We start from the raw sequence: 27,323 nt of genomic DNA, 5'->3' as shown, positions 1-27,323 counted from the left end.
TGCATCGGAAGAATGGGTTTTATTTTATTACATTGTATCGACTCGCGTCTCAAAACTAACATGTAGCTGAATCCAGAAAGTTGTTGGACGAACAGGAGAATATCATATGCAGTATTGCATTAAGAAGGTAACGAGAGTCAGATATTCGCGAATGAGTAAACACAAGTATAATTGAATCGTTATACATAGTAGATAAAAGACATGGTTATGAGCCAAGTCCACTACCTGATGAAAAATCCTGTATGTCTCTTCAACACAAGCCAATGCAATCCAGGAGTTTAATACGTATATGCGAGAAAAGAGCGTAAATTCAACAAGAATAAAAAGCAGCTGCTGAAGAAAATGATCCCGATAACAAGAAAAGAAATGTCCGCAATAAGCAACTTTACAAACTGATAACACGAAACAAAATGTTATTGATTTACAGGAGAGCGAGCACGCGAATTCGACGAACTTTCCTGTGCAGGAAAGGACAAAAAGGGCAGCAAGGTGGGAGAAGGCCGAGGCGATGCTCCGAACAAGTCCAACACTTTACGTGCGAGCCATTACCACAAGTACGACATGATCCTGTATCGATCCCTTTGTTGAGAAGTACTGCTGTTGTTTTTGAGAAACGAAGCTGGAAAAGATGGTAAAACAGTGATGGTAGATCGATCTACACTTTATCATATGCTGCTGCGTTTTATAGACCATGCCAGGGGAGACAGAACAATTCAAAATAGGTAGTGTTGCCAAAATAGTTGTTATTGCTATGCTAATCAACATTTTTCAAAATGTACAAGTCTGTATTGAAGAACGAATTCCTAAAGTACACATGGTCGTCGCATTTTATCAAGGAATGTAATAACTGATGTTTCATGGAGTTGCTCTATGTATATTGCCGTATCAATGTGGCATACATAACCATTGTCGTAAACAAACATTAGTGTTCTTTGTTCTCGAATCGAAGCTCAGTTTGCATAATACACAATGCGGTGTCCTACTGATCAATTATTAGCTGGTACCAGTAAAAAGCAAAATAGGATGCGTGGTGGGAACAAAGCTGGTGAAACATTTTTTTCCGCAACGTCGTATCAATTAATGCCACGCGCCACCAAAAAAGTAGTTGGCAGCTTGAAACACTCGCCCTATTTTAAGGATACGACGACGACGACCAGCAACAAAAACAATGACTCCAGCATCAACAACAACGACGACCATGCCAGTAAAAATAGTGGTGGGAGCACCATAATAAAACAACAACAACAACAAGACGAGGACGAGGAAGACGACGGCATGCCTGTTCCGGACAATATTGATTACGATCTCAAGGTCTTGTTTGTTGGAATCAATCCGGGCCTCATTAGCGCAGCAAAAGGACATCACTTTGCCGGTCCAACTAATCACTTTTGGCCCTGTCTTAGTGCAAGTGGTAAGCCCGAACGATACATGCTTTAGTTAGTGACAGTAATAGTAGTAGTAGTAGTAGTAGTATTATGTTTTAGCCTAAAAAAAAGAAACAGATATGGAAACTGGAGTTATCATTAACTGCTCCCCATGTTCCTAGGCCTTGTGGACAGAAAAGTCACGTTTGTTGACGACGTGAACCTTCCAGCGCTGTACCGTGTCGGTATCACCAATTTGACTATGCGGTCGTCACGCAAGGCATCGGATTTGACGATGGCAGAACAACGTGCAGGGATCCCCACACTCACAGCTAAATTCCGACGGTATCGACCACGGGTCGCTTGTTTTGTGGGGAAAGGCATTTATGAAATATACAGTGGAAAAAAATGCAAGCAAATGGGATTACAAGCAAAACGGATTCCATGGGATGATCAGCAAGGAGCCACACAATTGTTTGTCATGCCCAGTACCAGTGGGCTTGTATCTGCCTATCAGAAACCGGATAAAATAAAGTAAGCTAGTAGTAGTAAACGAGTCATCATCATCATCATGCAACCTGCACATGTATGTTGTCTTATTAAATCACACCACATTAAACTTAGATTCTTTCAACACGTTTGTCGGATTGCAGAGGAAGAGGACGCCAAGTATCAAGAAGAAGAAGAAGACGGTAAAGGAGTGTCGTCGAAGCATTCAAACCCACATGGAGTCAAGTAGTACATGGTTTACCCGTGATGTGGGTGTCGTCCCTTGATGAGTTCCTTGGTATGTCGTTAGCAGGGACAGAAGCAGCTGGCATCCTGCTTTAAAATTGCATCATGTGTAACATTGGCCAGAAAAAAACGGCCTCGTTTTCCTGGTGCTTTGGAATAAAAAAAAAAAGGGCTGTGACTCTTCCAAAACTGTACACACACACACACACACACATACGCTTTTGTAATAGTACCTTGTCCTCCCTCTCCCGCTCGCTTGCTCTTCACACTTTTTAACTCCATTTCTAAAAAAAAAAAACCCAAATGCCCCGAGGTCGAGATCATCTTGCAGTAGACGATGATGATGCCAAAAAGGGCTTACTTGACCCTTCGGCAGACTCGGACTATTCGGAAACCGATGAGGCAATCCATCAATACCATGACGACGACGACGACGACGACGGTCACCGCCGTAATAATAAAAATGACAATACCAACAGTAGTAGCGTAGCAACAACAACAACAACAGCAGCCATTGTGAGTAAACTTCAAGTGGCCGACAATGACAATAACCCGTCGACGTCGTCAGCAACAGCAACCACAGAATATTATGCGGCATTAGAAGTTGACGACAGTGAATTGACGCTGTTACCAAGGCACAGTATGGATCGTCGACGTTTGTTACAAGACAGTGACGACGAAGACGACGACCTGGAACGACCTGACACGTCGTATCGGTTGCCTTCAGAAGGTGGCTCTGTATTTGCTGGTTTTGTAAGTTTGGTTCTTTTCGACACGTTTATAAAAGCAGGTCCAGGGGGGGCGTTCCCTTTCCCCAGTGGGGAGGAGAATTAACTATTACTTAAAAACCTTTCTTTTTCGTAAAGTAGTTGAATATGTCCAACAGTATCATCGGTGCAGGCATCATTGGTCTCCCATTCTCCTTTAAAGAGGCGGTAAGACAAAAGATGAAAAAGAGAGGTTTGACTTTGGCCACAAAGTGTAACCGACTCGACTACTTTTACAAAAACTATAGGGTTTTGGAATGGGCTTAATATCACTTATCATTGTCACCATCCTTGTTGGTAAGTTTTCATATGGGCCCCACCCCCCTTGGAAGTTTCACTGATAGCTTACATCTGGGTCGTCTCTCTTAAAAAAAAGATTGGACAGTGCGTCTGCTCATATACAATGGAAAATTGTCGGGACGATCTAATTATCAAGACCTCATGGAACACGCGTTTGGCCGACCAGGCTTATTAGCTATTTCAATAGCGCAATTTGCATTTGCTTTTGGAGGTATAAAAAATAACACGGAATATATAACTTTTAGAGAAGGGTAAAAGGGCAAGAACGCAAGTGTTCAAGACTAACACGGACTTTTTGGGTTCGTAAATATAGGCATGTGCGCATACTGTGTTATCATCGGTAAGTAAACTGCAGTGGGACGGGGTGTTTTTCATATTGAATGGGGGGCAGAAAGGGAAAATCTATGTCTAGCTAATGACGTTTTCTTAAAATGTATGTGTATGTGTGTATGTATGGCATGGATTGGGGACGGTGACAAATAGGTGATACCATTCCTCACGTGTTTCGTTCACTCATACCAAACATCGATGACATTCCATTCGTATGGCTCTTTGGCAACCGAAGATTATGTATAACCTTTTTCACCGTTTTGATTGCCTATCCATTATCGCTGTATCGCGACATGTCCAAACTCGCCAAGACGAGCGGACTAGCACTAATCACGATTATTGTGATCTGTATCAGTGTGGCTATTGAGGGTCCAAAAATGCCACTCGAAATTCGAGGCAATCCGGATTTCCGGTTCAGTTTTGCCAACAATGAACTGATCCAGGCCATTGCTGTTATTAGTTTTGGTAAGACCGATTTCTACTTTTTTTTTTCATGTGAGGAGACCATGGGCTTGCTCCTAACATTTACTCTATTGAAGCATTTGTGTGTCATCACAACAGTTTCATGATTTTTGGATCATTGAGACAGCCTTCCATGAATCGATTTGCCAGAGTGACTCATTACAGCATGGCACTGTCTTTTGTCACTTGTACTGTGCTTGCAGTTTCTGGCTATCTGGTCTTCACTGATAAGACTGCAGGTATGTGTATATATATATGCGCAGTGTGGATTGATAGGATCGACAGTACTTGACGGAATTATGCATTACAGGAAACATTTTGAACAATTTCCCACCGGATAACGTATTGATCAACGTGGCACGATTGGCCTTTGGTATCAACATGTTTACAACGTTACCGTTAGAGGCTTTTGTTTGTCGTGAGGTATTTTATGATGGGATGATCAAGGGGGGGGAGGGGATGTTATAGATTGGCTGATGAACTGATTGAAACGGATGGATAATACTAGGTCCTTGAAACCGCATTTTGGCCCACAGCACCCTACAGTACTTTACGACACGCCACCATGACCACGATTCTCGTGCTGGTTCCATTGATCGTATCTTTATTGACATGCAATTTAGGCATTGTTTTGGAACTGACAGGCGGGTTCTCAGCAACCATGTTGGCGTATATCTTACCGCCACTCTCTTATCTCAAGCTGCAGTCCAAGGATGGTCTTTTCAAAGTCAACAAGATTCGTTACTGGGCGCTTTTGATATTTGGACTGGTTATCATGATCTTTAGTACTTTCTTTAGTATCCAGAAAGTTGTATTGGGTAGTTCAGGCGAGGGTGGTTCTTCTGCCGCTACGTGTGATCTGTAATAATTACTATTAATAATAATGTCAAGATATCTTTTTTTTTTTTAAAAAACGGAACCCTTATATGTATGCATCATCGATGACTATCACGCTTTCTTGTCGGATATCGTGTTGGCAACAATCGTTGCAAAACAATGCATCAAAGCTCACATGTTACGCTCTTACACATAGATCCGCTTCACTTGGAATACAGTGGTGCTTCTTTTTTTCCCTCAAGAAGCTCGCGCACCAGGTAACGCATTGAGAAGCAATGTATCCAAGTTGGCAAACGAGAGAGAGAGAGACAGAGAGAGACAGAGTGTGTGTTTGCTGGTTTACCTAACTGTTCAGATTGAAGGCTTGGTCAACCCTTTTGAAAGCCCGCATCTTATACAGAGAGGGAGGGAAAAAGAATGCTGTGAGCGAAAAAAAAAATTTTATTGGCAAAGGGACCCAGCGAAAGCGTGAAAAAGCTCCCTCTCTCTCTCTTTTACTTTGTATAAAACCATGCCCGGTATCACTGTCAAGGACGTCAACGCCCACGGTAATGCCCAACCTCGCTTTCTCTACCCCACCTTTTTTTTTGTTTTCGACCTACGCGGATTAGACGGGGGGAGAAGAAAGAAAAAAAAACAAATGCCTTCTTAAATGTTACATTTCATTGAAACAAAGAATTAATTGTAAAACGAATGAATTAGATTTCATCAAGGCTTATGCTGCCTACTTGAAGCGCACTGGCAAGCTCGAAGTCCCCAAGTGGGTTGATATTGTCAAGACCGGTACCTTTAAGGAATTGGCTCCCTACGATCCTGACTGGTACTTTGTTCGTGCTGGTGAGTTTAATAATAATACATAGATTAGGCTTTTGTTTTTTTGTGGGAAGGATCAACGATATTGATATGTCTTTCTTTTTAAAAAAAAAAGCCTCGGTCGCCCGCCACATCTACATCCGCAAGAGCGTTGGTGTTGGTGCTTTGAACAAGGTCCACGGTGGCCGTGTCAACCGCGGTAGCCGTCCTTCGCACCACGTCAATGCCTCGGGTTCCGTCAACCGCAAGGTTCTCCAGTCCCTCGAGAAGATTGGTGTCTTGGAGCAGGACAAGAAGGGGTAAATATATGATTTGACATTCAAGGATAAGCATATGTGAGAGCGAGAGAGAGAAAGAGAGAGAGAGAGTTTTTAACTTTTAGTGGCAAATTCAATAGTGGTCGCCGTATCACTCAGGATGGTCAGCGTGATTTGGACCGTATCGCCATGACCCTCGTTGATGAAGACGACGAGTAAATCTCAGCATCATCATCTTCATCATTTGTAAAATAAAAAAAAAAGTTTGATGGGTGGTTCTTTCTTTGTTCTTGTCTTTTTTTCTTTTGCTTCTTTGTAAATCGTTCATCGTCGTTCCTTACAAACGTCAAACAACAACAAAATACAATGTCGCATTTATCAAAGACAGCAGCAGCAGCAGCAGCAAAAGAAGAGAGGAGGACTCTCTCCCCCTCCCCTAACCTCGAACCGTTAAGATTTCTTTGCAAAAAGAAAAAAAGCTGTATTTACATTTTTGTGATTTTGGGAAGAGGATTGGGATAAAAAAAGATATAAAGAAGTGGGCTACGATAATCCAGCAATAAAGAAAAAGAAAAGAGGAGATGCAGGCCTAGTGGAAAATACAAGCCGCCAAGTATGGAAGGAAAAAAAAACGAGAGAGCTTTTACATTTATGTACAAGAGGATATATATATATATATAATATATATATATATATGTATGTATAAGAGAAAAAAGTAGGAGAAAAGAAAGGAATAGGAGAAGAAACTTTTTTTTTTTTTTCTCAAAAGAGAGAGCGGGGAACTTGTGTTGAAAGAGAAAGACAAGCGTTTGTTACATGCAGGAGATCGTCGTCGTCGTCGTCGTCGTCATTTGTCGTCGGTGTGTCGTTGAGGCAATGTAAACGGATATAAGAGTGCGTGTGCGTGTATAGAAGGTTTCCTTCATGCTTTGGGTATGGACTTTTTGATTTAATGGGAATTCGCAAATACACTTTGGACCAGTTGCCCAAGTTCAGATTGTTTGGCACACTGCAATTTGTTTGCAAGCACCAATTCCTTCAATTTCTATCCATGTTTAAGTTTTAGTAGCGTGAAAAACCACAATTCAGAGCTACCACAGAGGAAACTTACTGTTCGCACACATCGGGCACCCGGACGACTCTGTCCTTCAAAATCAAGCATCCAACGGATCACGCTGTTCATGGTGGGTGACGGTTCGGTAAAGGTAAACGAGGGAGGCTTGCCATACAAGATCTGGTAAAAGATCTGGCGGGTATCGTCCAAATGGTAAAGAGGTGGCACGCGGTCCATCATTTCAATCATGGTGATAGCCAACGACCATACGTCCACGTTTTCGGTATAGGGTTCTTCAGCAATCACTTCGGGTGCCATCCACTAACAAGGGTTCATACATATTAAGTGAGTACTCACATCTTTTTGGGTGTGTGTGTTTTTTTTTTTTGTACCTTTGCAGTTCCTAATCGTGCACTGTTTGTTCTGTTCAAAGGCGTAGCGAGACCAAAGTCAGCTACGTAATTGTTGATTGTTTAACGACATTGCCAACCAAGATAGTACGTACAAGAGTCAATGTGATTTAAACTTACCGAGTTTGACCTGACCGTCTCTGCCAAGAAGAATGTTTTCGCACTTTACATCGCGATGCATGTAGTTTTTCGAATGCAGATAGATGAGGCCTTCCAAACACTGTATGTACATAGAAGGAGAGTGAGTAGGGTGTGGGAAACAAGTAATAACAAGAACGACAATAAAAGAAACACGTGCCTCTTTGGCAATCGCAATGGTCATGGCTTCAGACAGGCCCTTTGTCGTATTAAATAAGAGATTAAATACAGAACACTGCATGAGCTCCATGGCCATCCACAGATCGTCCTTCCACATGCCGGCCTCCTTGAGCTGGATCAGATTGGGATGATTGAAACACCCCATGATACGCAGCTCTCGCAGCACATAGGTATGATGGTTTGTGTCGTGATCTTCAATCAGACACCGCTTGATCGCCACCTGACCTTTGTTCGCTGGTGTGTTTTGTCTTGTAGCGCGAACCACAGCTCCATTGGCACTACACGTATATGTGTTTTTAGTGTGTGTGTGTGTGTGTGTGTGTGTATACGTCGTGGAGAAGAAATAAAACTTACCCACTACCAATTCTCACCATGGAAACGTAATGTTTATGCGGATTGGCATCCATGATTTTGGGCCGTGGTAATACCTTGCGCATTTTATTTTCAAACTCGGGATGTAGGATTTTTCGGTTGGTCCGTGTTGTTTGTGACGATGTGATTGGCGGTGGGAGAGGGACAATGTCAGGCACTCGGCCGACGGGAATCCACGGTCGCTATCAATCAATTTTTGTGTTAATACAAAAAAAGGATAAGGCTTTGGATAGACCCGAAATAAAAAAAGCTTACAGTTATCTTTGGGACAGTCGTCTTCTTTTTGTCATTATTATTATTCGTATTGTTATTATTATTAGTGTTGTTGTTGTAGTTATTATGGGAATGGTGATTAGAGTTGTTGTTGCTATGATGCTGAGTATTTTGTTTTTCGTGTTGTAATTGTTGTTGACGGCGCTTCCATGCTTCTTCAATGATATCTGGCATCTGCCATTTGCCAGGACTTCGCCATGGTGTCTATCCCCAACCCCCATTCGCCGAATTTTTTATTTTTTTAGTACACTGACTGGGGGATAAAGGGCCGGAACACTCCGTAACTTTTTTTACCTTTTTGGCGGGCCCAGGGGTAGTACCAGCAGCAGCAGCAGCAGCAGCAACAACGGCAGCAGCGGCAGCTGCAAATGTAGTAGTAGTAGTATTCCGTTGCTGCTTTCCTTCAGTGGTAGTAGTAGTAGTTCCTCCTCCTCCTCCTCCGCCGCCCAAGCTTTCTTTTTTCAGAGATTTCGGCGAGGGCACCGAGAACGAGGAAGCAGAGGAACGGGCGCGTGACCATGTGCTAGTCGGGGAGGCAGACGGTGGCGGCGTTCGTTGTTGCTCTGGTGGTGGTGGTTGTTGTGCCTGCTGTTGTGATTGCTTCCCATAATTAGAGGTAGGCATGCCCATGATGGAAAAAAAGGGGAGGAGAGGAAGAGATGGAAGCACAAGAAATAAAATATAAAAAGAAAGACGGACTGTTTAGGGCAGCAAAAAAAGAAACAAAAAAAAAACGAGCTCACTCGACGGACGAAGAAAAAGAAAAGAGAAAGGAAGAGAGAAGTAGAAGAGGGTTTCCTTGAGGAAGAAAAGAAAAGAAAAAGTTTGTAAACAGCGTTACTGAATGGCTAATGCAGGAAAAGAAGGTTCAAGATAGAAAGAGAGACAATGCTATTGGAGGGCTGGTTCACCCACACACACACGTATAGTAGAGCAGCAACTTTGAGAGATAACTACAGTACAGACTCCCGCGCCCACACCAACGAATCCAACACCTCTTTTCTTTTTTTTTGTGGCACCCATCCTTCTTTCTTGTTTTCTCAGAACGATCACGGCCCCATAACAAAGAAACACACAAGCCTCTCTTTTTCGAACAAACAAACACACACACACACACACTTTTTCCCCGGGGAAAGGAAGAAGAAGTAGAAGAAGAGGGGTAAGTGCTGCTGAACTATTGCAGCTACTCACTGTTTTGTAATAGATTGCAAAGGTGTTTTTCTCTTCTTTACGAATATATGCCCCCCACCCATCCCCCCGAGAAACTCCTTGTAGCGGTTGTTGTTGTTGTTGCTTTCTCTATTTAGGGTAGCTTGCATTGATAAAAAAAGAAGCCGATTTGGGGCTGGTTTTTGCTTTTTTGGCTGTGTCGTTGTTCTTTGGCTATTAGAGTGTGCTACGGAATGAAGAGGGTTGTGGTGGGGGGGACCCCATTTGTTTGTTTGTTTTTTCATGGGCACATCCTCTTTTTTTTTTTCCACGAGAAAGCATTTGTACAGTGTGTGTACAGGATTTTTCCTAATGATTGGCGGGGAATATTTTTTTCATTTTGGCGTTGAGAGTCTTTTGATTGGCAGGAGATGAAAATTAGGCGGGAGTAAAGTAGCCGGACCTACACCTTAGCGAAACATAATTCGAGATAGTGAGAATTGTATCACGTAGTCTACTAGTACAACGATCCTATTTTTGGTAAAGTAGTGCCGTTTGCGTTTTTTCTTGATAAATATATTCTCACACCATGAGAAAACTTGACTACTTCATCCTTTTCTTCTTTTTATCTTGTATCAATAGACATGAGCGACAGAGAGCCCTACAATTTCAACTTTAAAAAAAAAGAGGCCGCAAAGCTGGTGGTAAAAACCCAAATGCTGGGCGCAAACCGAAAAAGACGAGACCTCTTGATCAAAGCGTACTCAAGTTTAGTGGGGTTGCGCAATCTGCAAATGCAGTCGACGATAATGTAATCACTAATACAACGGTAAGGTCATAACAAGATGCAGCAGTGAACTGTACTTTTGAATGTGTGCAGTAGTCTCTTACAAAATCGAACCAAATATTTAAAATATTCATCCGCGAGAAAATGAAATCCCATCACTACCGTCAAATATGCCGCACGGTTCTTGAACGCGTCGTGGTAAGCGAAACTCGTTCTTTGATAACACCGGTTACTGCATACATGATTTCTAAATATCTTGACAAAATATGGGCTCTTGCTTTTCACTATAGCCATCTTCTACATGTGACGAGCACAACGAGGATCAAATTGTGGGCCTTGGGAGTCTAGTGCGCGATTTGGAGGTTGAAAGTATGGAGGCCAAAGTTGAATGCGAGCACGAAGAAGATGATGACCGTGAAGCTGGTGACGTTGCTCAAAATGTGGAGGATGACACAACGTATAAAGAAGCTCCAATTTGTAGTCAGTATTTCATGGAACTACGCGCCCGTATCGTTGATGAATGTCAAAATGGGTCCAAACCGCCAAAAGTATACTGTGAGCAGCAACCGTTTTGGATCGAGCCACCAGCGCCTTATTTCTCTTTGTACAACACCAAGCAAGCTGATCAGATTCCACTGTATCGTCCGCGCGTTTTTTTTATGGGCTCCCTATTTTATCACAAAAGCAGTGTTGAAGTGTCCAATATGCAAGTAAAATAACGTTGATTCGCACTTGGTGTCAAAGGGACCTGCTGATAACCCATGTGCTCGTCGTGTTGTTGACCTTGACAGGTACTATTACATTACGATGCTTTACTTTTCTTTTATTTCAATTATGTAACTAATCTTTCTGTATGCTTAGATGTTTCTATATCATGTCTTATAGATACAAATGTTCAAACACAAAATGCATAAAAAACTATATGGCGCATGATAATCAAATCATAGAGCAGCTCCCGGAACATCTTCAGGCTGAATTCCCTGCGTACCTCACACATCGAAGCGCTGTTTCTAAACATCTTGGTGACTTGTTGCGGACAGTTGTCCAAAATGGCATGGGTGTTCATCGGCTGCAGAGAGCGCTACGCGAGTTTCATACTTTGCGCCACGCACGACTTCATTTGCAATACTTGAATTCACTTATCTATCGCCGTAAGAATCCAACTCTCTACGAATTAGCCAACAATAACCGTCAATTCAAGTACCCATCATTTTCGAGCTTCAAGGATCCAAACGGATATGCTGGTTACGTTCCTTCAACTGCGTACTTACGACTTGTATACACAGCCTTGATTGAACAATTACGCCCACTCATCGAAAAAGAGTTATCAGAGCTCGGTGGTTTGATTCTGAAAGGAGACCACACATTTAAAGGTTCCGAAGCATATGGCGAAACTTGGTGGCTCATCAGCATTCACAGCTTTGTATACTGTATGTAACGAATACGAGGAAATACGGCTTCAACTATTGGTGCCAACAAAGTCTGCCATCCATCTAGAAGGACCGTTAAAAGAGATGATCGAATCGTACCGTCTATACAACCATCCAATGCCAGAGCTATTCTTCACCGATAATGTGAAGGGCGACCAGAATCTTCTAGAACGCTCAATCCCGTCACTCACGCGCCCCATCAATGACAACAATAACAGCGATAACAAAGACAGTACACGATCGGCCGAATTGCAACAAAACGATGACCAAGGACCATTTCTACAATTACCTGACACAGTATCTATAACTGTACTTCAAGACGCTCCTGACGCCACTGATGCAGTTAACAATATTCGTAGTCGCGCTATTAATTCTGATCAATCTCTTGTTTGGGATTCGACTGTGAGTGGGTGTACAACTCTGTCACGCATCAAATTGGAAAAATTTCGCTGGTACAGGTTGCATGTAAAGATGCTGTATGGCTTTTTCGTTTGAAACCGTCTTCTGGGTGCGTTCCTGCCGCTCTCGCTTCTCTAATTCGTGATCCAAACATCATCAAGACCGGCCGCAACGTCAAGGGAGACCTTAAAAAGCTCAACCGTGATTATGGAATCACTTGGAACGGAGCATTGGAACTTGGCGGCTTCTGTAGAAGGCGAGGTGTAATCGAGCGAGGAACATTGGGTTTATCGGCCATATCTACAAGAGTACTCGGATCCGGTTTGCGTAAAGACGCAAATTTGCGCTTAAGTAACTGGGAGTCTACACAACTGTCGAGCGACCAGATATACTATGCTGCTTGGATGCATGGGCATCTTTACAAATATTCGATACAACGAAAAACTTAAGTACCTTTGGCGAATCAATCCGCACACCGGTAGCCAACCTTCATTGTTCGTTGCATTATCTCGATAATCCAGTCGCATTCGGATATGTTAGTGATCCGACAATTCACGACGATCATATAACATTTACTGTCAACAGAATCAGCGTGCCGGGCGCTGTTGTGAAGATAAAGAAGCTTGTAAACGGCAAACATGTTACAAGAATGAAGGCCTTGTCCGATATGGGAGACGTACCATTTGCAATTCAAGCTCCAGTGGCCCACCTACGCACCGAGAATCCAAGATTATGCACACTCTTGCACAGCGAAGTACCTGTCAATGATTTCGCAGTTGACGTCGAGCGAATAGCTTCTACTGCCGTGAATACCAGCAACAATCAAGAAGCGAATGATAGCCAATCCGTGTCGTCGTCGTCTTCTTCAGAAGATGAAGCTAATTTGCCTGAAACGACACATTTATTTACACAACCAACAACCACCATATCTGCAAATCAACTCCTGGTAGCATCAGTAACCCCATCACAAACCATTCGACGTATCAGCAACCCAAGAATTCTAAAAGATATATTCCATCTAATGGATATGATCAAAATCTCAAAACGACATGGTCTTGCAAAAGAGTTTTCCCGTCGTCTTCGAGATGCCATTTTTATAATTAACAATGAAGATCGTCAACGAATCGAGAATCACTTACGCACACAAGGCCTTTCATGGGATTATATGCTACTTCGCAAACCTGAATGGATTTTACGAAGAGTTCGACGAAGCGTCCCCCCAGCTGACGAGCTTCATTCTGTTGTTCAGAACTTGTTTGCCGAGTATGGTCGTCTAGAATGTGCAAAAACCGGTAGACCACTGTTTGACAAGAAAGCTTGGGATCAAGCTCGCCGTATTCTAGCAGCTATAGAAGTAGGAGAGGTATCCGATCCGCCTGGAATCTCGCTATACTTCAAAATTGGTGTCGATAAGCACAATCTTCCAATGTATCGATGCAGCCGAGGAACAAACTCATTAGAAGGTGGTGTTCACCAAAATATTATTCGCAAGTTTGGCTCTTTTGGTGCAGGCCCACAAATGACTGATAGTATGTTGGCGGACTACCGATTACGACATAATATCGACGTAAGTAACTTTTAGACAGCTATGGTATTATTTAAAATTTTACTTATACTTAGTGTATTTATATCGCATTTAGGTTGGTACAAAAAATAGACATGGAAAGATACACCGAAGTCACTACGATCCATGGCTGCTGCAGATCATATGTGACAAGCTTCTACTGCTTGGCATGGATAATGGAGAACGCGATGATAATCATCCTTCCAGTACACTCATCGTTAAGAACTCCTTGTATCTTAAAATGTCTGGAGAATCATTTGGTATCGCATCCTTTCCACCTCATGCCGCTCAGGATATAAATATTCAAAAAGTTTCTCCGGATCCAGATAACCGACGTTCCGATCCACTTCTGGCGCATAAGCTCAGTGTAAATATCCCATTGCCCAAGGGATCGACCAGTAACGTGCAGCGACAAATGTATATTTATATTGCATCAAAGCTCCAAACAAAGTACGCTGTGACACCTGTTCACACTCCTAAAGAGTATATGCTATTCTCATCCTTACTTTCCAGCGATGGCGACCAGCAAGTTTCATTGAACTGGAAGCAGATGGCTCAGCAGTGGAATCGAGAACACGCAAATGGAATCGATGTATTTTATAAAACTGCCGAAAACTTAAAAACACATTATAACGCTTGGTGCACCAGTCAAGTTGCTGTACGATCCATCAGAAATAACGACAACGTAACGTCTACAATGCGACAACAGCTACAATCACCAGGAAGGGAGAATACCTTGATGCCCTCTCCAAATTTACCAGTCAATGCAGAGGTCATTCCATCTAGCACAAATTCGCTTATGTTCCCCCCTCTATTTTCTAATTACCATTTGTCATCTCCGTCTTTACCCTCACCTTCTAACTATTCATCACCGTCAACAGCATTATTGCCAGCTTATCACCAACCACAAATATCTACTTCTGAGCGACCACCCCACAACATATCTCATCCACCAGCTAACGTCTCACTACCATTGCCACCACCACCTCTTTTTACTTGGTGTCCGTACCAACAAGCGCAACAACTTTTTTATGGGCAACCGCAATCGACACATACAGCAACCGTTCCGCCAACTCAACCTCCGCCTACAACAACGACCGCATTTGCACAGCAATTACCTGCTGCATACCGTCAAGTTATACCAAAACCAACATCAGCAGCATCATCATCAAGAGTAATCCCTCAATCTACTTGGAAACTGCCTAAGTACCGTACACGTATTGATAAACCAAAACAATAGTTACATATATCTTCTTACTATATCATATCACCGTATTTCTCTATCTGTCTATAACAATTAAAATGGCAAGGATATATATTTCCCCATTATTTGCAGCTTTTCCTCTCTTCCTTCTTATCGTGATAAAGCTCAATCTTTCATTTTTGGCAAGCGCTGCGCGCTTGCCAAAAATGAAAGAATTAATTCCATCAGGTCCGGACATGTTACCCATGCCATTATTTTTATATATACACAAAATTCAATTTTTTGTACAATTTGGATTTTTACAGCCAATAGATTTCTTACAGCCAATAGTAGTATTATCTAGTATCTAATTGGAGTTGGATGTCCCCCAATGTTTAATGAAGTTTTGATAACACACAAAAGCCTTCATTGAAGGATTTCGTTTCAAAGAACAAACAATTTATCCTGAACGATTACAAACAAAACCAGAAACTCAGGAAAACTTGGATGAATCGATTTACAAAAGCTCATTCAAGTCACTATCAAAATTTGCTGAAGAAAGACATACCAAAGCTTGATGTTGATGGTGTTGATTGGTACAAGATCATGATTGATGGAAGCATGTTCCTGGGGGAATATTCATTAATATCAGGGGAATATTTAGACATACTACCTCAGGAATATTAGGGTAGTATGTGATATGAAAGGAGAATAAATAATAATAATAAATATTTTTGAAAACTATAAATTTTTGTAATTATTAAATTATCAAAAATTAATATGTTCACTTATGTTTATTTAAATATTAAAGTATAACTTAATTTTTGATGCCATAACACCACTACTACTACTATTTATTACAACAACAACACAACCCTTACAGGCTTTTCTTATTATCTAATTAATTATATATATATAAAACATCTAAAATCAACAATTTTTATGTTTTTTGGAGGTTCATATGAACCTTAAAATTATATTTTTTTATTTTTAATTTTCACATGTTATTAGAAAATAATTACATAATCATTTTTAATATGTGATAAAAATAAAGTTTTAAAAATAAATTTTATAAAAAGATTAAAATTAAAATTATTTATTATAATTCTTTTTAAATCTTTTAGATTTTAAAAACATAATTTGTATAACAAATAAATGTTTTTTTATATATATAATTAAGAAAACAAAATAATTATGGCAATAATTGTTATTGTTTTTGTTGTTGTTATTGTTGTAGTAGAGGAGGAGACATAACAATTTTGAAAAGATAAAAAAGAAATAAATTATTTATATAAATATAATAAAGCAATGAAGTTTATATCAATTTATAAATTGTAAGAATTATATTGTTTATAAATAAACTTATTATTATAGAACAGGAAATAATTCCATAATCAATATGAATATTATAAATAAAATAATGAATATAGTAATGAATTTTAATAAAATACTATAATAATAAAGATGATAACAATAAATAATATAAAACATTTTTTTGTATACATATGTGAACTATCTTCTGAATCAAACCAGAATCAGACATTATTTGACAAGTATATCTTTTTATTGATACCATTTTTGATAATATATACAGTCTTGATGTTCGAATGTAAGTGATATGGTTATATTTGGGGTGAAGGTTCTTAAGAATTACCAAAAAAGTTACTAATTGATCTTTATAGAGGCGAGATGGAAAGCACTGCAAGTTCCGAGCGACGAAATCTGACAAGGGAACCGAACGAAAGGAAACGACATGGGCATAGGTCGGACATGTTGTTCAAGTGCTTCCAGGGAGGAATAGGATGTACTGAAGTGGGCAAAAAAGACGTGGGTGATAGTGGGACCAAAGAACAAAAGGAACTTGGATTGAAAGTACCCAAAATGTTGAAAGATCAGATGTGGAAATTGGTGCATGTATATCCTGACCATCGCTGTACTTTAGTAACTGCCAGGCTTGTTATGATGGGTAAGTAAACTGTAACATTTGGATTATAATTTAATGTCATACATTATGCTAATGGTTTCGTGTATATAGGCCTCAAGTTACGTACTATTGTTCTGGACAACCTGTCAACATACATTTACTGTATCTACAAAACCGAACCATGTTACTTTCCAGCCACTATTGAAACTTTTGCACGCGATTTTGGTATGCTTCTCGGGATAACATCACAAATCAAGCAACTTGCGTGTTCCACTGTGAAAGCTCTTGAAGCAGACAAGCCGATCGAAAGCTCTAATTATAAAACAACCACAAACAAGCCTGAACTACTACTTCCTTGTCCAATGTCGCCCAAAAAAAGCACCAAAAAGTATTTAATACCTATTCTTTTCCTTCTCATACCTCATCATTTCTATACATAACCGCACTCCAATATACATTCCCATTGTATCATGTATATTTCAATTTGTACCAATTCATCATCATGTAAGCCAAACATATCAAATGAGTATCATTTATAAGTTTCCTTTTCAATGGATTCTCCTGTGGCATCTGGCATCTGGCACTTGACATCATTGGTGACCGCATTCAGGAAGGTAGCCAGTACTGAATGATGGATGAATGCTGGACATACAGTGTTGCCAAAAAGTATTGTCGCTACCCACAGAAATCGATAACACAATACGGTACAACTTGAAACCTAAAGCACTACGCCTCCTTTGTGTTCCTTGCCACTCCAGGTTCGCTCCTTGAGTTGTACCACGTCGCTTTTTCTTTCGTGCGTGCAGTAGCAATGATAAATATACAGTACGTGCATTAATGGAGGACTCGCAGGTTAGAAGAAGCAGTGCTTTTTCCCCCGTCCATCTCCTTCAGTTGAAACAGTCAGTTTATCTGCAAAAAAACATGTACTGTACTGGTTCTTCTGATAGTGCCACTGATATATATCCGCACAAAGTTGTGAAAGAATCATCATATTCTCAAGAACCAGAGTTTATTTAAACGAAGAGTGCCTATCAGTTATCTCGGTACGTCTTTCAAAATGCCCTCCTTACGGGCACGACGCGTCCCACCTACATAAGTCACCCAAATGACTTCTTACATAAAACATACGCGCTGTGCTTCTTACGGGCACGACACCATCCATCTGCTATAATTAACACAAGAGGGTCAGCTATGCTGCTCTGTGTAACATATTCTATTTATTATTAGAACTTGTTGTGCCCCTGTCAATTCCCCACTAAATATCGGCCTGAGCTCTCAACACAGTGATGCACTTGTCATGAGAGCTCGAAAGCACTAATGCATTATCAAATTGTAAAATGCTGCTAGTGATAGCCATATAATAGTAGCTACAGTAGACCCCCTTTAATGTCAACCCCCGATATGGTCAACCTTTTTCTGAGAACCTCACATTTTAGCAGAGATAAATTTCAACTTTTACATAAGGTCAATGTCAACACCTTGGCCAGGGTTGACTTCTTATTGAGGTCAAACATATCCAATCAAAAGAGGTTATTTCGTTGTTGGTTGAAAATACATTGTTAGGAACGACTCTGTTGCATACATACATTGTGTCGGGGTGCGCTGGTTTAATATTTTTATTATATGGTTAAACTTTGTGCCACCCCCTTTAACATCAACCCCCGTTAGCGTCAACACTTTCAGGTATACTTGAGGGTTGACATTAAAGGGGGTCAACTGTATGTCAGCTGGATTCATCGGCAGCTAGTTCTAGCTATGGCAATAAGAAGACAACTACAATTGACTGCTGCATCTTTATGAGTTTGAACCTTATTCAAGAGTTAGCGGAAGCAGTGAATCAAGGCCATGATAATACTATGGAGTTTTTTAAACCCTTCCTAATACCTACTTCCTTTCTACGATGTACTTTTAAGAGTTTCTCTAGGTCAAAGAAGCATTTTGTCTTTTATCCTCTTTCTTCCAATACTACTCCGTCGTTTCAACAAATTGAAGGTAAACTACAGTACCATGATACCAAAGTACACGAAAGGTAAGAACAAGAATCTATTTCCCCGTTATCATATATATGACAGCGCTTTCACACTGGCTAATGAATTTTTTCTCAAGGATTTTGCATATATCTTTGTAAGCATTATGTATCACCTTTTGCACAACATTATTTACTGCCTTTACAAACCTAACATCGCCAACATGTTGTCACTGTCAGGAAAGTAAGATATTTCCGATTTATTCATAATGAGCGATGATGGCCCGTCCTATATTTTGTAAGCAGCATTACTTTGAGGACGTAGTAAAGCATCAAATCAAGCGTGTTTGTCACAATGCTCCAAGTATAGATACACTAAATTTACATGACATTATTCGGTACAGAAGCTTTAGCAAACGTACAAGCCTGCTGTAAAATTGAGTGACTGGCATCGCAGAATAGCAGCAGCAATACCAGGAGCCGGACCTCGTGTGAGCAAGGTAAAACAAGACCGATTGCGAAACTCGGAACGAATACTGGGTGCTGCGTTAGATGAAGCACCTGTTTATTTAATTACTATAAAACTAGCAGAAGATCTGGGAAATAAAGACACAGGGTCCAAGCCAGACGGCGTTATCCAGATAAATTGGCATATAGACAACTTTATGAATAAGCGTGCTCATCTACACTATATTATACACACAGAACGCGTTACTGGGCATGGCCGCAGTATGTCCCGTGAAATGCTGTTTTGATCACGAAATCTCGTTGTCACTGTTAATTTTGTTTGTCGTAAATGTGTATATTGATGAAAACAACAATAATGCAGCACGCCCGGGTATTTGAAAAAATGTAAGGGTATCGTGAATTACAAGTTATTCGATCATAATGTCGCAACGGTTTGTTGATCTATCAAAATATTACGCGCATGGAGTTGGTATCAAAGTATTACTGTATGTGTAGTACTAGTAGCCCTGGACAAGATAAATGGCTTGTGATCGTGTGTAAAAGCTCACGTCTAGGAAAGCATGAACCATTGATTTTATTATCAGTGTCTATCATATGTTATTAGATCCATGGATCTGTAGCTGTTTGTTTTTATTATGCTTTCTCTTTTGCCGTAGCAGTGTTCTTGCTGCTTGGAAAGAGCTGGGATGGATGTCAGGACATAGAGAAAGGGAATACATGGACTAAAGTATCGTGAAAGAAACAAGGAGACAACCAGTGCAAAAGTTGGGCGGCCATTAATCAGCACATCGGAAGACAAGGATTTATGATGCGTCAAGGATCATCTTGCGAAGGAGCTCCTGTCATTGCTGCTCTTTTTTTTTCGAAAACAACATGTGATTACTATATGATGTTGCTAAATGCTGATATATGATATCTTGTGGTTGTAGTGGAACGGGCTCCAAAAGTAGTGCCGATGCAGATGTTATTAATCGTAATAGATGTATATAAAGAGGAAAAGAAACCCTCAGTGAAGCGACACATGGCTTCCGACCTGCCAATCAATCTCTCTACTATTCTCTGTGGGGTTCCTACTGTTTCTGAAAGCAGATCCTCCATTGTTGATCTATCTTCCCGTTGCTCTGTCACAAGAAATTACACAGGAGTAATGACAACGGAGACCGGACAAGAACAAGGTTAAATGTCAGAAAAACCCTCGGGTGAAGTAGAAGTAGTAATGATGAATTAGGATGATAAGTTGAGTGTGCAAAAGGTGATCGATCAGCTGTTGCGGATGGATGGATTGATTAAGGGCTTGTTCTAGCATTATAAATACCAAGCTTCGTTCGATCCTGAATATCTCTTTACTCTTCAACCACTACTACTTCTCGTTCTACACACACACACACACACACAACAGAATGCCTATTTTAAAATCAATTTTGCCTGCAGCTGCCTCGGCACTGCAAACTGCGTTCCACTGGTTCGCCAGTATTCTTTCCTCCGCCTCCGCCTCCTCCTCTTCTGCCTCCTCTGCCTCCTCTGCCTCTTCTGCCTCCTCTGCCTCCTCTGCCTCCTCTGCCTCCTCTGCCTCTTCTGCCTCCTCTGCCTCCTCTGCCTCTTCTGCCTCCTCTGCCTCCATCGCCACCACCAAGGACGACAACCACAACCAGGCCGCTATTGAGCTCACTGCTGAAGATCTAGTATTGGTCATAAGCACGGCGGTCTCGGTTGTGGAGACGGCGGCCTCGGTTCTGAAGGCGGCAATATCGTTGATGAGGACCGTGTTCCTCATTATTAAGCTCACGGTCCGAACAACGGTTCTGCTGGCCAAGGCTTCCGTCTGGGCCATCAGGATGACATGCTGTATTCTGCAAAGGTATCTATAGTCAGCCACGTTCTTCCTTTTGTACAATAGTCATGGTTATTATATGTTTGCTTATGCCAGTAACATTTGTTTTGAGCCTACATTAAAAGGTTATAGAAACAGCAGTCGGTCCACCCCAAATATGTGAGTCATTCATAAATCCCCACATAAAAGTCATCGCTATGTTGTATTGAGCCATAGACTAATTTCAACTTGACTTAGCAGCGCCACTCTCTGCCGTAGCATTTCTACACTGGCTCGTCTCCGTCGGTCCTACGGGTATCCTTACTGCAATTTGGTTTATCTCTTGCCTCTCTCTCCTTCGCTTTATATATACTTATCCGCGCAAGAATTTTACCCAAAAACGTCAGACGGGGAATGGAACGAAGCATAAAGTCGAAGCCCGTAAACTTACTTGTAATAAGCAAGAACTGTCCATTACGACATTAGCAAAGAAAAATCCTTCCCCGAAACTAATTAAGAAAACCCGTCCCCTACTCTCACTGAACCACTGCAGTGCCGCTACATTCAACTGCATCCGGCACTGGCGGGATCGCGATATTACCACCTTTTTTTGTTCATTTATCATATCGAAAAGCTTTTAAATTAAAATAGATTAAATAAATTTAAAACACAAAAGCACTGTGTAACATTCCACGCCTTTATCGTATATCAGTGGTTGCTATATGCCAGACTATATAGTGCGAGAGTCATGGTGAAGTAATGGTTCATATCGATAACCAAGACTTGAGCATAGAGGTTGCAAGAAAATTTGTGGAGCAGCTGTCGTTGGTATCCCCATAACGGCTCTTGACAATTTCGACAGTGCGCACCCCTTTTGTCATATCTTCCTTAATATCTGGTTTGCAACAGCCCACCATATAAGTCGTCGCTAAAGGGATCAGCTGGGATTTTACTAAACTCATTTGAACAAAGTGATCGCTGGGTAGGATTGGGATTCCATGATTGGCAAATGGATCGCACAGAGCCGAGCAACTCAACGCAAGGGATTCCATACCGTCTAACCAATGGTTGTACCGCCTCTCCCGACAGTGTCGAATCTGTGGAACTATCCAATCAAAGTGCTCAAGCTTGGCGCTTGGATACGATACAATTTATGGTCGTGGTAGCACCAAAATAAAAGGCAAATCGTTTGCAGACGTTGAGAATGACAGGGAGGCTAGATACCGTGCCATCCAGGGAACGCGTCCTCATACACTTGTATTTGGCTTGGTAGATAGCCCAGTGGCACGTTTAGGTATGGTCAGATCGCAAGGGTCTCTTTTTTTTCTCTCGAACTTGACTTTTTTTAGTGTAGCCTGGATGCTCGAAAAGGCATAATTGGACGTTTCATCCTGCTGACAGACAAGACACTGAGGCTCTGCCTGAGACTATCACAACCGACGAGTTCCTGACGGAACTTACCATCTATTGGCTTACCAACACCATGTCGTCATCCACACGACTGTGTTACGGGGCGTTCACGAAAAGGCAATGCGGATAATGTTCTTTAACCGTGTCGAAATTCCATTGGGCGTAGACTATGTCCCCAGCGAGCTGAACAAGGTAATCCACTGCATAGATCTAGAGTATATATGCAAAACTGACCCAACATGCACAAAGTTCCCTCGTGAATGGCTAGAAGCAAGTGGTGACCTTCAACAGTTCAACGAATTTGAAGTGGTAAATATCATCTTTTAGTAACGTATTGCTTCGTACTGACGAACAATGTCCAAGGCGGCCATTTTTCTGCGTTAGAGGACGAGCGAGTTGCTGGTTGATGACATCCAACGGTTCGAAAAGCTGTTAAAGACGAAAAAAAGTTTATCCGATGGTCACTGTATGGCTGCTGTGCACAACACTCTATCTGAATATAGCAATGTATTACTTGGTCTGAATATGCATCGCATGAATGCCTGTCTTGCTTTCATGATGAATGAAGTGTTTGGTGTACTTTAAACATTGTCGAATATGTACTTATTATATAATCGTCTACAGGTACGCCGCATTTCCTCCTCATCACGTTCATCCTCAATGATCATATTATGCAATATCTTGTATGCTTTTTTGCTTACGGTGACTCTTCAATACGTACTGTCTTGAATGGTTATGCACATCGGTACATCGCGTATTTACCCTCCCATTCTTCTCTTTTTTTTTCATACCACATCCAACTTACGCCATTTGATCTACTCAGCAAAACCCCTGGCTTCCTTTCTTTTATTACTTTATCAGATATACTAATACATCAAATTATTCTAAGTGTTGCTTGTAATCGACATAATTATTACATCCTCTTCCACCATTATACGAAATCGTGTAGCCCATGAAGAATCTGCTTGACACTGTTAATAAACAAATCAGTGCTTTGTACTATTCAAACAGAACCCCATGGCTCTATATGCTAGTACCTCTTGTGAACTGGTCACCAAGATTTGTATAATGTAGTTCATATAAGAGAAACCGGGCGATTGACTGATCCTGTATGGTCGAGCAAAACGCTTCGGCCCTTCTAAATAATATTATCTGACAAATGGTTTCAATAAATTTGAGTGTGTTGGGCATACCTATTCGACTTATAGCGGGAGCAAAACCGTATCTCAATAAAACGTATAGAAATTGTTCGCAACAGTTGCGAGGGAGCCAAGACCATGTAAGATGATCCTAGCTGTGCAGCATCTGCTACTCGGCCCAAAACCTGAGAAGCGTTATTAACAGGTAGAGCCTCCATAGAAGAAAGTATATACAAATAAAATTGTTCGCAACAGTTGCGAGGGAGCCAAGACCATGTAAGATGATCCTAGCTGTGCAGCATCTGCTACTCGGCCCAAAACCTGAGAAGCGTAATTAACAGGTAGAGCCTCCATAGAAGAAAGTATATACAAATAAAATTGTTCGCAACAGTTGCGAGGGAGCCAAGACCATGTAAGATGATCCTAGCTGTGCAGCATCTGCTACTCGGCCCAAAACCTGAGAAGCGTTATTAACAGGTAGAGCCTCCATGGAGAAAAGCAATAGCTGGGATAGAACTAAGACCATGTTTTGCTGTGGACATCGTAGAAAATTTCAAGTAGATGACGTAATATAAAAACTGGGAAGAGCAGGTTCTGGTTATTTCGTGCTGTTGCCATGTCGACAAAAGGATACAAAGAAGGTAAGCTATTCAATTTCACGCGTCACGGTTCTATTTCTCTTTTGTTCTTTTCATCCTTATTACTTTGCTAAAAATGTTTCGACGTTGTGTATTGCTGCTTCTAATGATAATGCTACTTGTAGTGTTTGATGAGTTTTTTGCCAACATGCAAAAGCCTTCGTTGAAGGATTTCGTAGCGAAGAATAAACAGTTTATCCTGAACGATTACAAGCAATACCAGAATCTCAAGCAAGTTTGGATGACTCGGTTTGCAAAAGCTCATTCAAGCCATTATCAAAACTTGCCAAAAAAAAAACATACCAAAGCTTGACATTGAAGATGTCGATTGGTACGAGCTCACGATTGATATTCTTTCGGTAATCATACCATTTTTTTCTCTTTGTAAAGTTTACGAGCAAGAATCGCAAGATCTTTAATATGTGAATATTTGTTAGAAAGTAAATTCAAACGCTTTTGCTGGGCCTAAGTCATCAGATGCCTCCGGCGGATCGACGACATCAACGACATCAACAAGCGTAAGCAGCAGCAAAATTACAGTGACCCACGCTTTCATGAAAGAGTTCACCGAAACATACAAAAAAATGGATGAAGCCTCCAAGTGGACCCTTACAAGTGGAAACACACAATTTACAGAGCTTGCTAATGAAAAAGGATATAACTTTAGCTATGATAATTTTGTATACCCTATACGTAAAAATCTAAATGAGCCCTTAACGATTACTGAGGATCATTTTAATAAGACATTTGGAAGTTTTAGGACAAAAGTTGAGAATCAATTTTCAGAAATTGGGAATAAATTCTGCCGATTCAATAATAACAAGTCAGTTGTTAAAATAGATAACATAAAATACTATAATCTGCAATTTCGTGTAGCTTGTTTATTAAGAATTATTACAAAATTTTTAGAAATGTTCAATATTCTTATTTTACCACACCATAAACTATGGCACAGTAATGATTTTAATTTTCCAGTAGAGCATAAACTAATTGATATAGTGGTCAGCAATGATAAACAAAATAAAGATAAACTGGATAAAATGATTAGATTGCAAAATGACCTGCTTAATATGGCTATATCAAATGAAGAAATGATTGTTGATAATGAACCTGATAATAATTCAAATCAGAGTAATAGTGATAATGATGATGTTCCAAGATTTAATGAGCGTAGTAAAAAAAAAAGCAAAATAAAGGGAAACAACAAGCAATGGCATCATATGAAATAGAAGAGATTATTAGGCATAAAACTGAAAATGGTACATATTTGTTTGAGGTAAAATGGGTTGGATATAGTGCTGATGATAACAGTTGGTTATCAATTGATAAATTTAATCAAAAGGATTTATTGAAGGAATATATCAATAAGCATAATCTTGGTATATTATAAAATTGCATACTCTACTATTTACAATGTTTTCTTCAACTAGTATATAATATAATGTGAATTCATACCTGGCATTCCTTTCTTACCAATTATTTTTATATATACACAAAATTCAATTTTTTGTACAATTTGGATTTTTACAGCCAATAGATTTCTTACAGCCAATAGTATTATCTAGTATCTAATTGGAGTTGGATGTCCCCCAATGTTTAATGAAGTTTTGATAACACACAAAAGCCTTCATTGAAGGATTTCATTTCAAAGAACAAACAATTTATCCTGAACGATTACAAACAAAACCAGAAACTCAGGAAAACTTGGATGAATCGATTTGCAAAAGCTCATTCAAGTCACTATCAAAATTTGCTGAAGAAAGACATACCAAAGCTTGACGTTGATGGTGTTGATTGGTACAAGATCATGATTGATGGAAGCATGTTCCTGGGGGAATATTCATTAATATCAGGGGAATATTTAGACATACTACCTCAGGAATATTAGGGTAGTATGTAGATATGAAAGGAGAATAAATAATAATAATAAATATTTTTGAAAACTATAAATTTTTGTAATTATTAAATTATCAAAAATTAATATGTTCACTTATGTTTATTTAAATATTAAAGTATAACTTAATTTTTGATGCCATAACACCACTACTACTACTATTTATTACAACAACAACACAACCCTTACAGGCTTTTCTTATTATCTAATTAATTATATATATATAAAACATCTAAAATCAACAATTTTTATGTTTTTTAGAGGTTCATATGAACCTTAAAATTATATTTTTTTATTTTTAATTTTCACATGTTATTAGAAAATAATTACATAATCATTTTTAACATGTGATAAAAATAAAGTTTAAAAAATAAATTTTATAAAAAGATTAAAATTAAAATTATTTATTCTAATTCTTTTTAAATCTTTTAGATTTACAAAACATAATTTGTATAACAAATAAATGTTTTTTTATATATATAATTAAGAAAACAAAATAATTATGGCAATAATTGTTATTGTTTTTGTTGTTGTTATTGTTGTAGTAGAGGAGGAGACATAACAATTTTGAAAAGATAAAAAAGAAATAAATTATTTATATAAATATAATAAAGCAATGAAGTTTATATCAATTTATAAATTGTAAGAATTATATTGTTTATAAATAAACTTATTATTATGGAACAGGAAATAATTTCATAATCAATATGAATATTATAAATAAAATAATGAATATAGTAATGAATTTTAATAAAATACTATAATAATAAAGATGATAACAATAAATAATATAAAACATTTTTTTGTATACATTTGTGAACTATCTTCTGAATCAAACCAGAATCAGACATTATTTGACAAGTATATCTTTTTATTGATACCATTTTTGATAATATATACAGTCTTGATGTTCGAATGTAAGTGATATGGTTATATTTGGGGTGAAGGTTCTTAAGAATTACCAAAAAAGTTACTAATTGATCTTTATAGAGGCGAGATGGAAAGCACTGCAAGTTCCGAGCGACGAAATCTGACAAGGGAACCGAACGAAAGGAAACGACATAGGCATAGGTCGGACATGTTGTTCAAGTGCTTCCAGGGAGGAATAGGATGTACTAAAGTGGGCAAAAAAGACGTGGGTGATAGTGGGACCAAAGAACAAAAGGAACTTGGATTGAAAGTACCCAAAATGTTGAAAGATCAGATGTGGAAATTGGTGCATGTATATTTTGACCATCGCCGTACTTTAGTAACTGCCAGGCTTGTT

At 39.7% G+C, this 27,323-nt stretch overlaps 6 protein-coding genes across 6 annotated transcripts; 5 read left to right on the top strand and 1 right to left on the bottom strand.

Annotated features, from left to right (window-relative positions):
• The first annotated feature begins 729 nt into the window (after nucleotides 1-729).
• Nucleotides 730-2,347, top strand: BDB00DRAFT_842704 (uracil-DNA glycosylase-like protein). Its single transcript, XM_053124908.1, has 3 exons — nucleotides 730-1,411; nucleotides 1,547-1,898; nucleotides 1,989-2,347. The coding sequence occupies exons 1-3, from the start codon at nucleotides 970-972 to the stop codon at nucleotides 2,101-2,103; spliced, it is 909 nt and encodes a 302-aa protein (XP_052975770.1). The 5' UTR covers nucleotides 730-969; the 3' UTR covers nucleotides 2,104-2,347.
• Nucleotides 2,258-5,162, top strand: BDB00DRAFT_842694 (transmembrane amino acid transporter protein-domain-containing protein). The gene is made up of 10 exons (XM_053124907.1): nucleotides 2,258-2,852; nucleotides 2,969-3,034; nucleotides 3,115-3,163; nucleotides 3,243-3,377; nucleotides 3,480-3,506; nucleotides 3,650-3,961; nucleotides 4,036-4,197; nucleotides 4,269-4,381; nucleotides 4,467-4,817; nucleotides 4,986-5,162. The coding sequence occupies exons 1-10, from the start codon at nucleotides 2,403-2,405 to the stop codon at nucleotides 4,989-4,991; spliced, it is 1,671 nt and encodes a 556-aa protein (XP_052975769.1). The 5' UTR covers nucleotides 2,258-2,402; the 3' UTR covers nucleotides 4,992-5,162.
• A 144-nt stretch (nucleotides 5,163-5,306) lies between these two features.
• Nucleotides 5,307-6,053, top strand: BDB00DRAFT_842676 (40S ribosomal protein S19-A; the record flags this gene model as incomplete). The annotated part of the gene is made up of 3 exons (XM_053124906.1): nucleotides 5,307-5,343; nucleotides 5,498-5,632; nucleotides 5,724-6,053. 3 exons carry the CDS (start codon nucleotides 5,307-5,309, stop codon nucleotides 5,909-5,911), a joined length of 360 nt encoding a protein of 119 aa, XP_052975768.1. The 3' UTR covers nucleotides 5,912-6,053.
• Nucleotides 6,054-6,503: 450 nt separating this feature from the next.
• Nucleotides 6,504-8,823, bottom strand: BDB00DRAFT_610702 (kinase-like domain-containing protein). Its single transcript, XM_053118021.1, has 7 exons — nucleotides 8,275-8,823; nucleotides 8,002-8,201; nucleotides 7,628-7,925; nucleotides 7,450-7,549; nucleotides 7,312-7,373; nucleotides 6,977-7,240; nucleotides 6,504-6,910 (listed from the first exon to the last, which is right to left on the bottom strand). The coding sequence occupies exons 1-7, from the start codon at nucleotides 8,464-8,466 to the stop codon at nucleotides 6,815-6,817; spliced, it is 1,212 nt and encodes a 403-aa protein (XP_052975767.1). The 5' UTR covers nucleotides 8,467-8,823; the 3' UTR covers nucleotides 6,504-6,814.
• Nucleotides 8,824-16,354: 7,531 nt separating this feature from the next.
• On the top strand, nucleotides 16,355-16,988 carry BDB00DRAFT_745474 (uncharacterized protein; the record flags this gene model as incomplete). The annotated part of the gene is made up of 3 exons (XM_053118529.1): nucleotides 16,355-16,413; nucleotides 16,487-16,770; nucleotides 16,840-16,988. Coding segments are annotated over 3 exons (492 nt in total), but the record flags the coding sequence as incomplete, so codon positions are not given.
• Nucleotides 16,989-20,565: 3,577 nt separating this feature from the next.
• On the top strand, nucleotides 20,566-20,945 carry BDB00DRAFT_791015 (uncharacterized protein; the record flags this gene model as incomplete). The annotated part of the gene is given in 2 exon segments (XM_053121010.1): nucleotides 20,566-20,847; nucleotides 20,862-20,945. The coding sequence occupies 2 exon segments, from the start codon at nucleotides 20,566-20,568 to the stop codon at nucleotides 20,943-20,945; spliced, it is 366 nt and encodes a 121-aa protein (XP_052975765.1).
• Between the last annotated feature and the right edge of the window lie 6,378 nt (nucleotides 20,946-27,323).

The sequence above is a fragment of the Zychaea mexicana genome, assembly GCF_025766255.1.
Source record: "Zychaea mexicana strain RSA 1403 chromosome Unknown BDB00scaffold_86, whole genome shotgun sequence".
Taxonomy (NCBI): Eukaryota; Fungi; Mucoromycota; class Mucoromycetes; order Mucorales; family Lichtheimiaceae; genus Zychaea; species Zychaea mexicana.
Note: the sequence above shows the minus strand (reverse complement) of the source record. Positions and strands in the feature narration are given on the sequence as shown.

Excerpts from the sequence above, each read along its gene's own strand:
- BDB00DRAFT_610702 (XM_053118021.1), bottom strand. The coding sequence starts at position 8,466 with ATGCCAGATATCATTGAAGAAGCATGGAAGCGCCGTCAACAACAATTA. Across the intron at positions 7,926-8,001 it reads ATGGTGAGAATTGGTAGTGG|TGCCAATGGAGCTGTGGTTC; the intron begins GTAAGTTTTATT and ends ATATACGTGTAG. Across the intron at positions 7,241-7,311 it reads CACGATTAGGAACTGCAAAG|TGGATGGCACCCGAAGTGAT; the intron begins GTACAAAAAAAA and ends AACCCTTGTTAG.
- BDB00DRAFT_842704 (XM_053124908.1), top strand. The coding sequence starts at position 970 with ATGCGGTGTCCTACTGATCAATTATTAGCTGGTACCAGTAAAAAGCAA. Across the intron at positions 1,412-1,546 it reads GCCCTGTCTTAGTGCAAGTG|GCCTTGTGGACAGAAAAGTC; the intron begins GTAAGCCCGAAC and ends CCATGTTCCTAG. Across the intron at positions 1,899-1,988 it reads CAGAAACCGGATAAAATAAA|ATTCTTTCAACACGTTTGTC; the intron begins GTAAGCTAGTAG and ends CATTAAACTTAG.
- BDB00DRAFT_842694 (XM_053124907.1), top strand. The coding sequence starts at position 2,403 with ATGCCCCGAGGTCGAGATCATCTTGCAGTAGACGATGATGATGCCAAA. Across the intron at positions 3,378-3,479 it reads ATTTGCATTTGCTTTTGGAG|GCATGTGCGCATACTGTGTT; the intron begins GTATAAAAAATA and ends TCGTAAATATAG. Across the intron at positions 3,507-3,649 it reads CGCATACTGTGTTATCATCG|GTGATACCATTCCTCACGTG; the intron begins GTAAGTAAACTG and ends GGTGACAAATAG.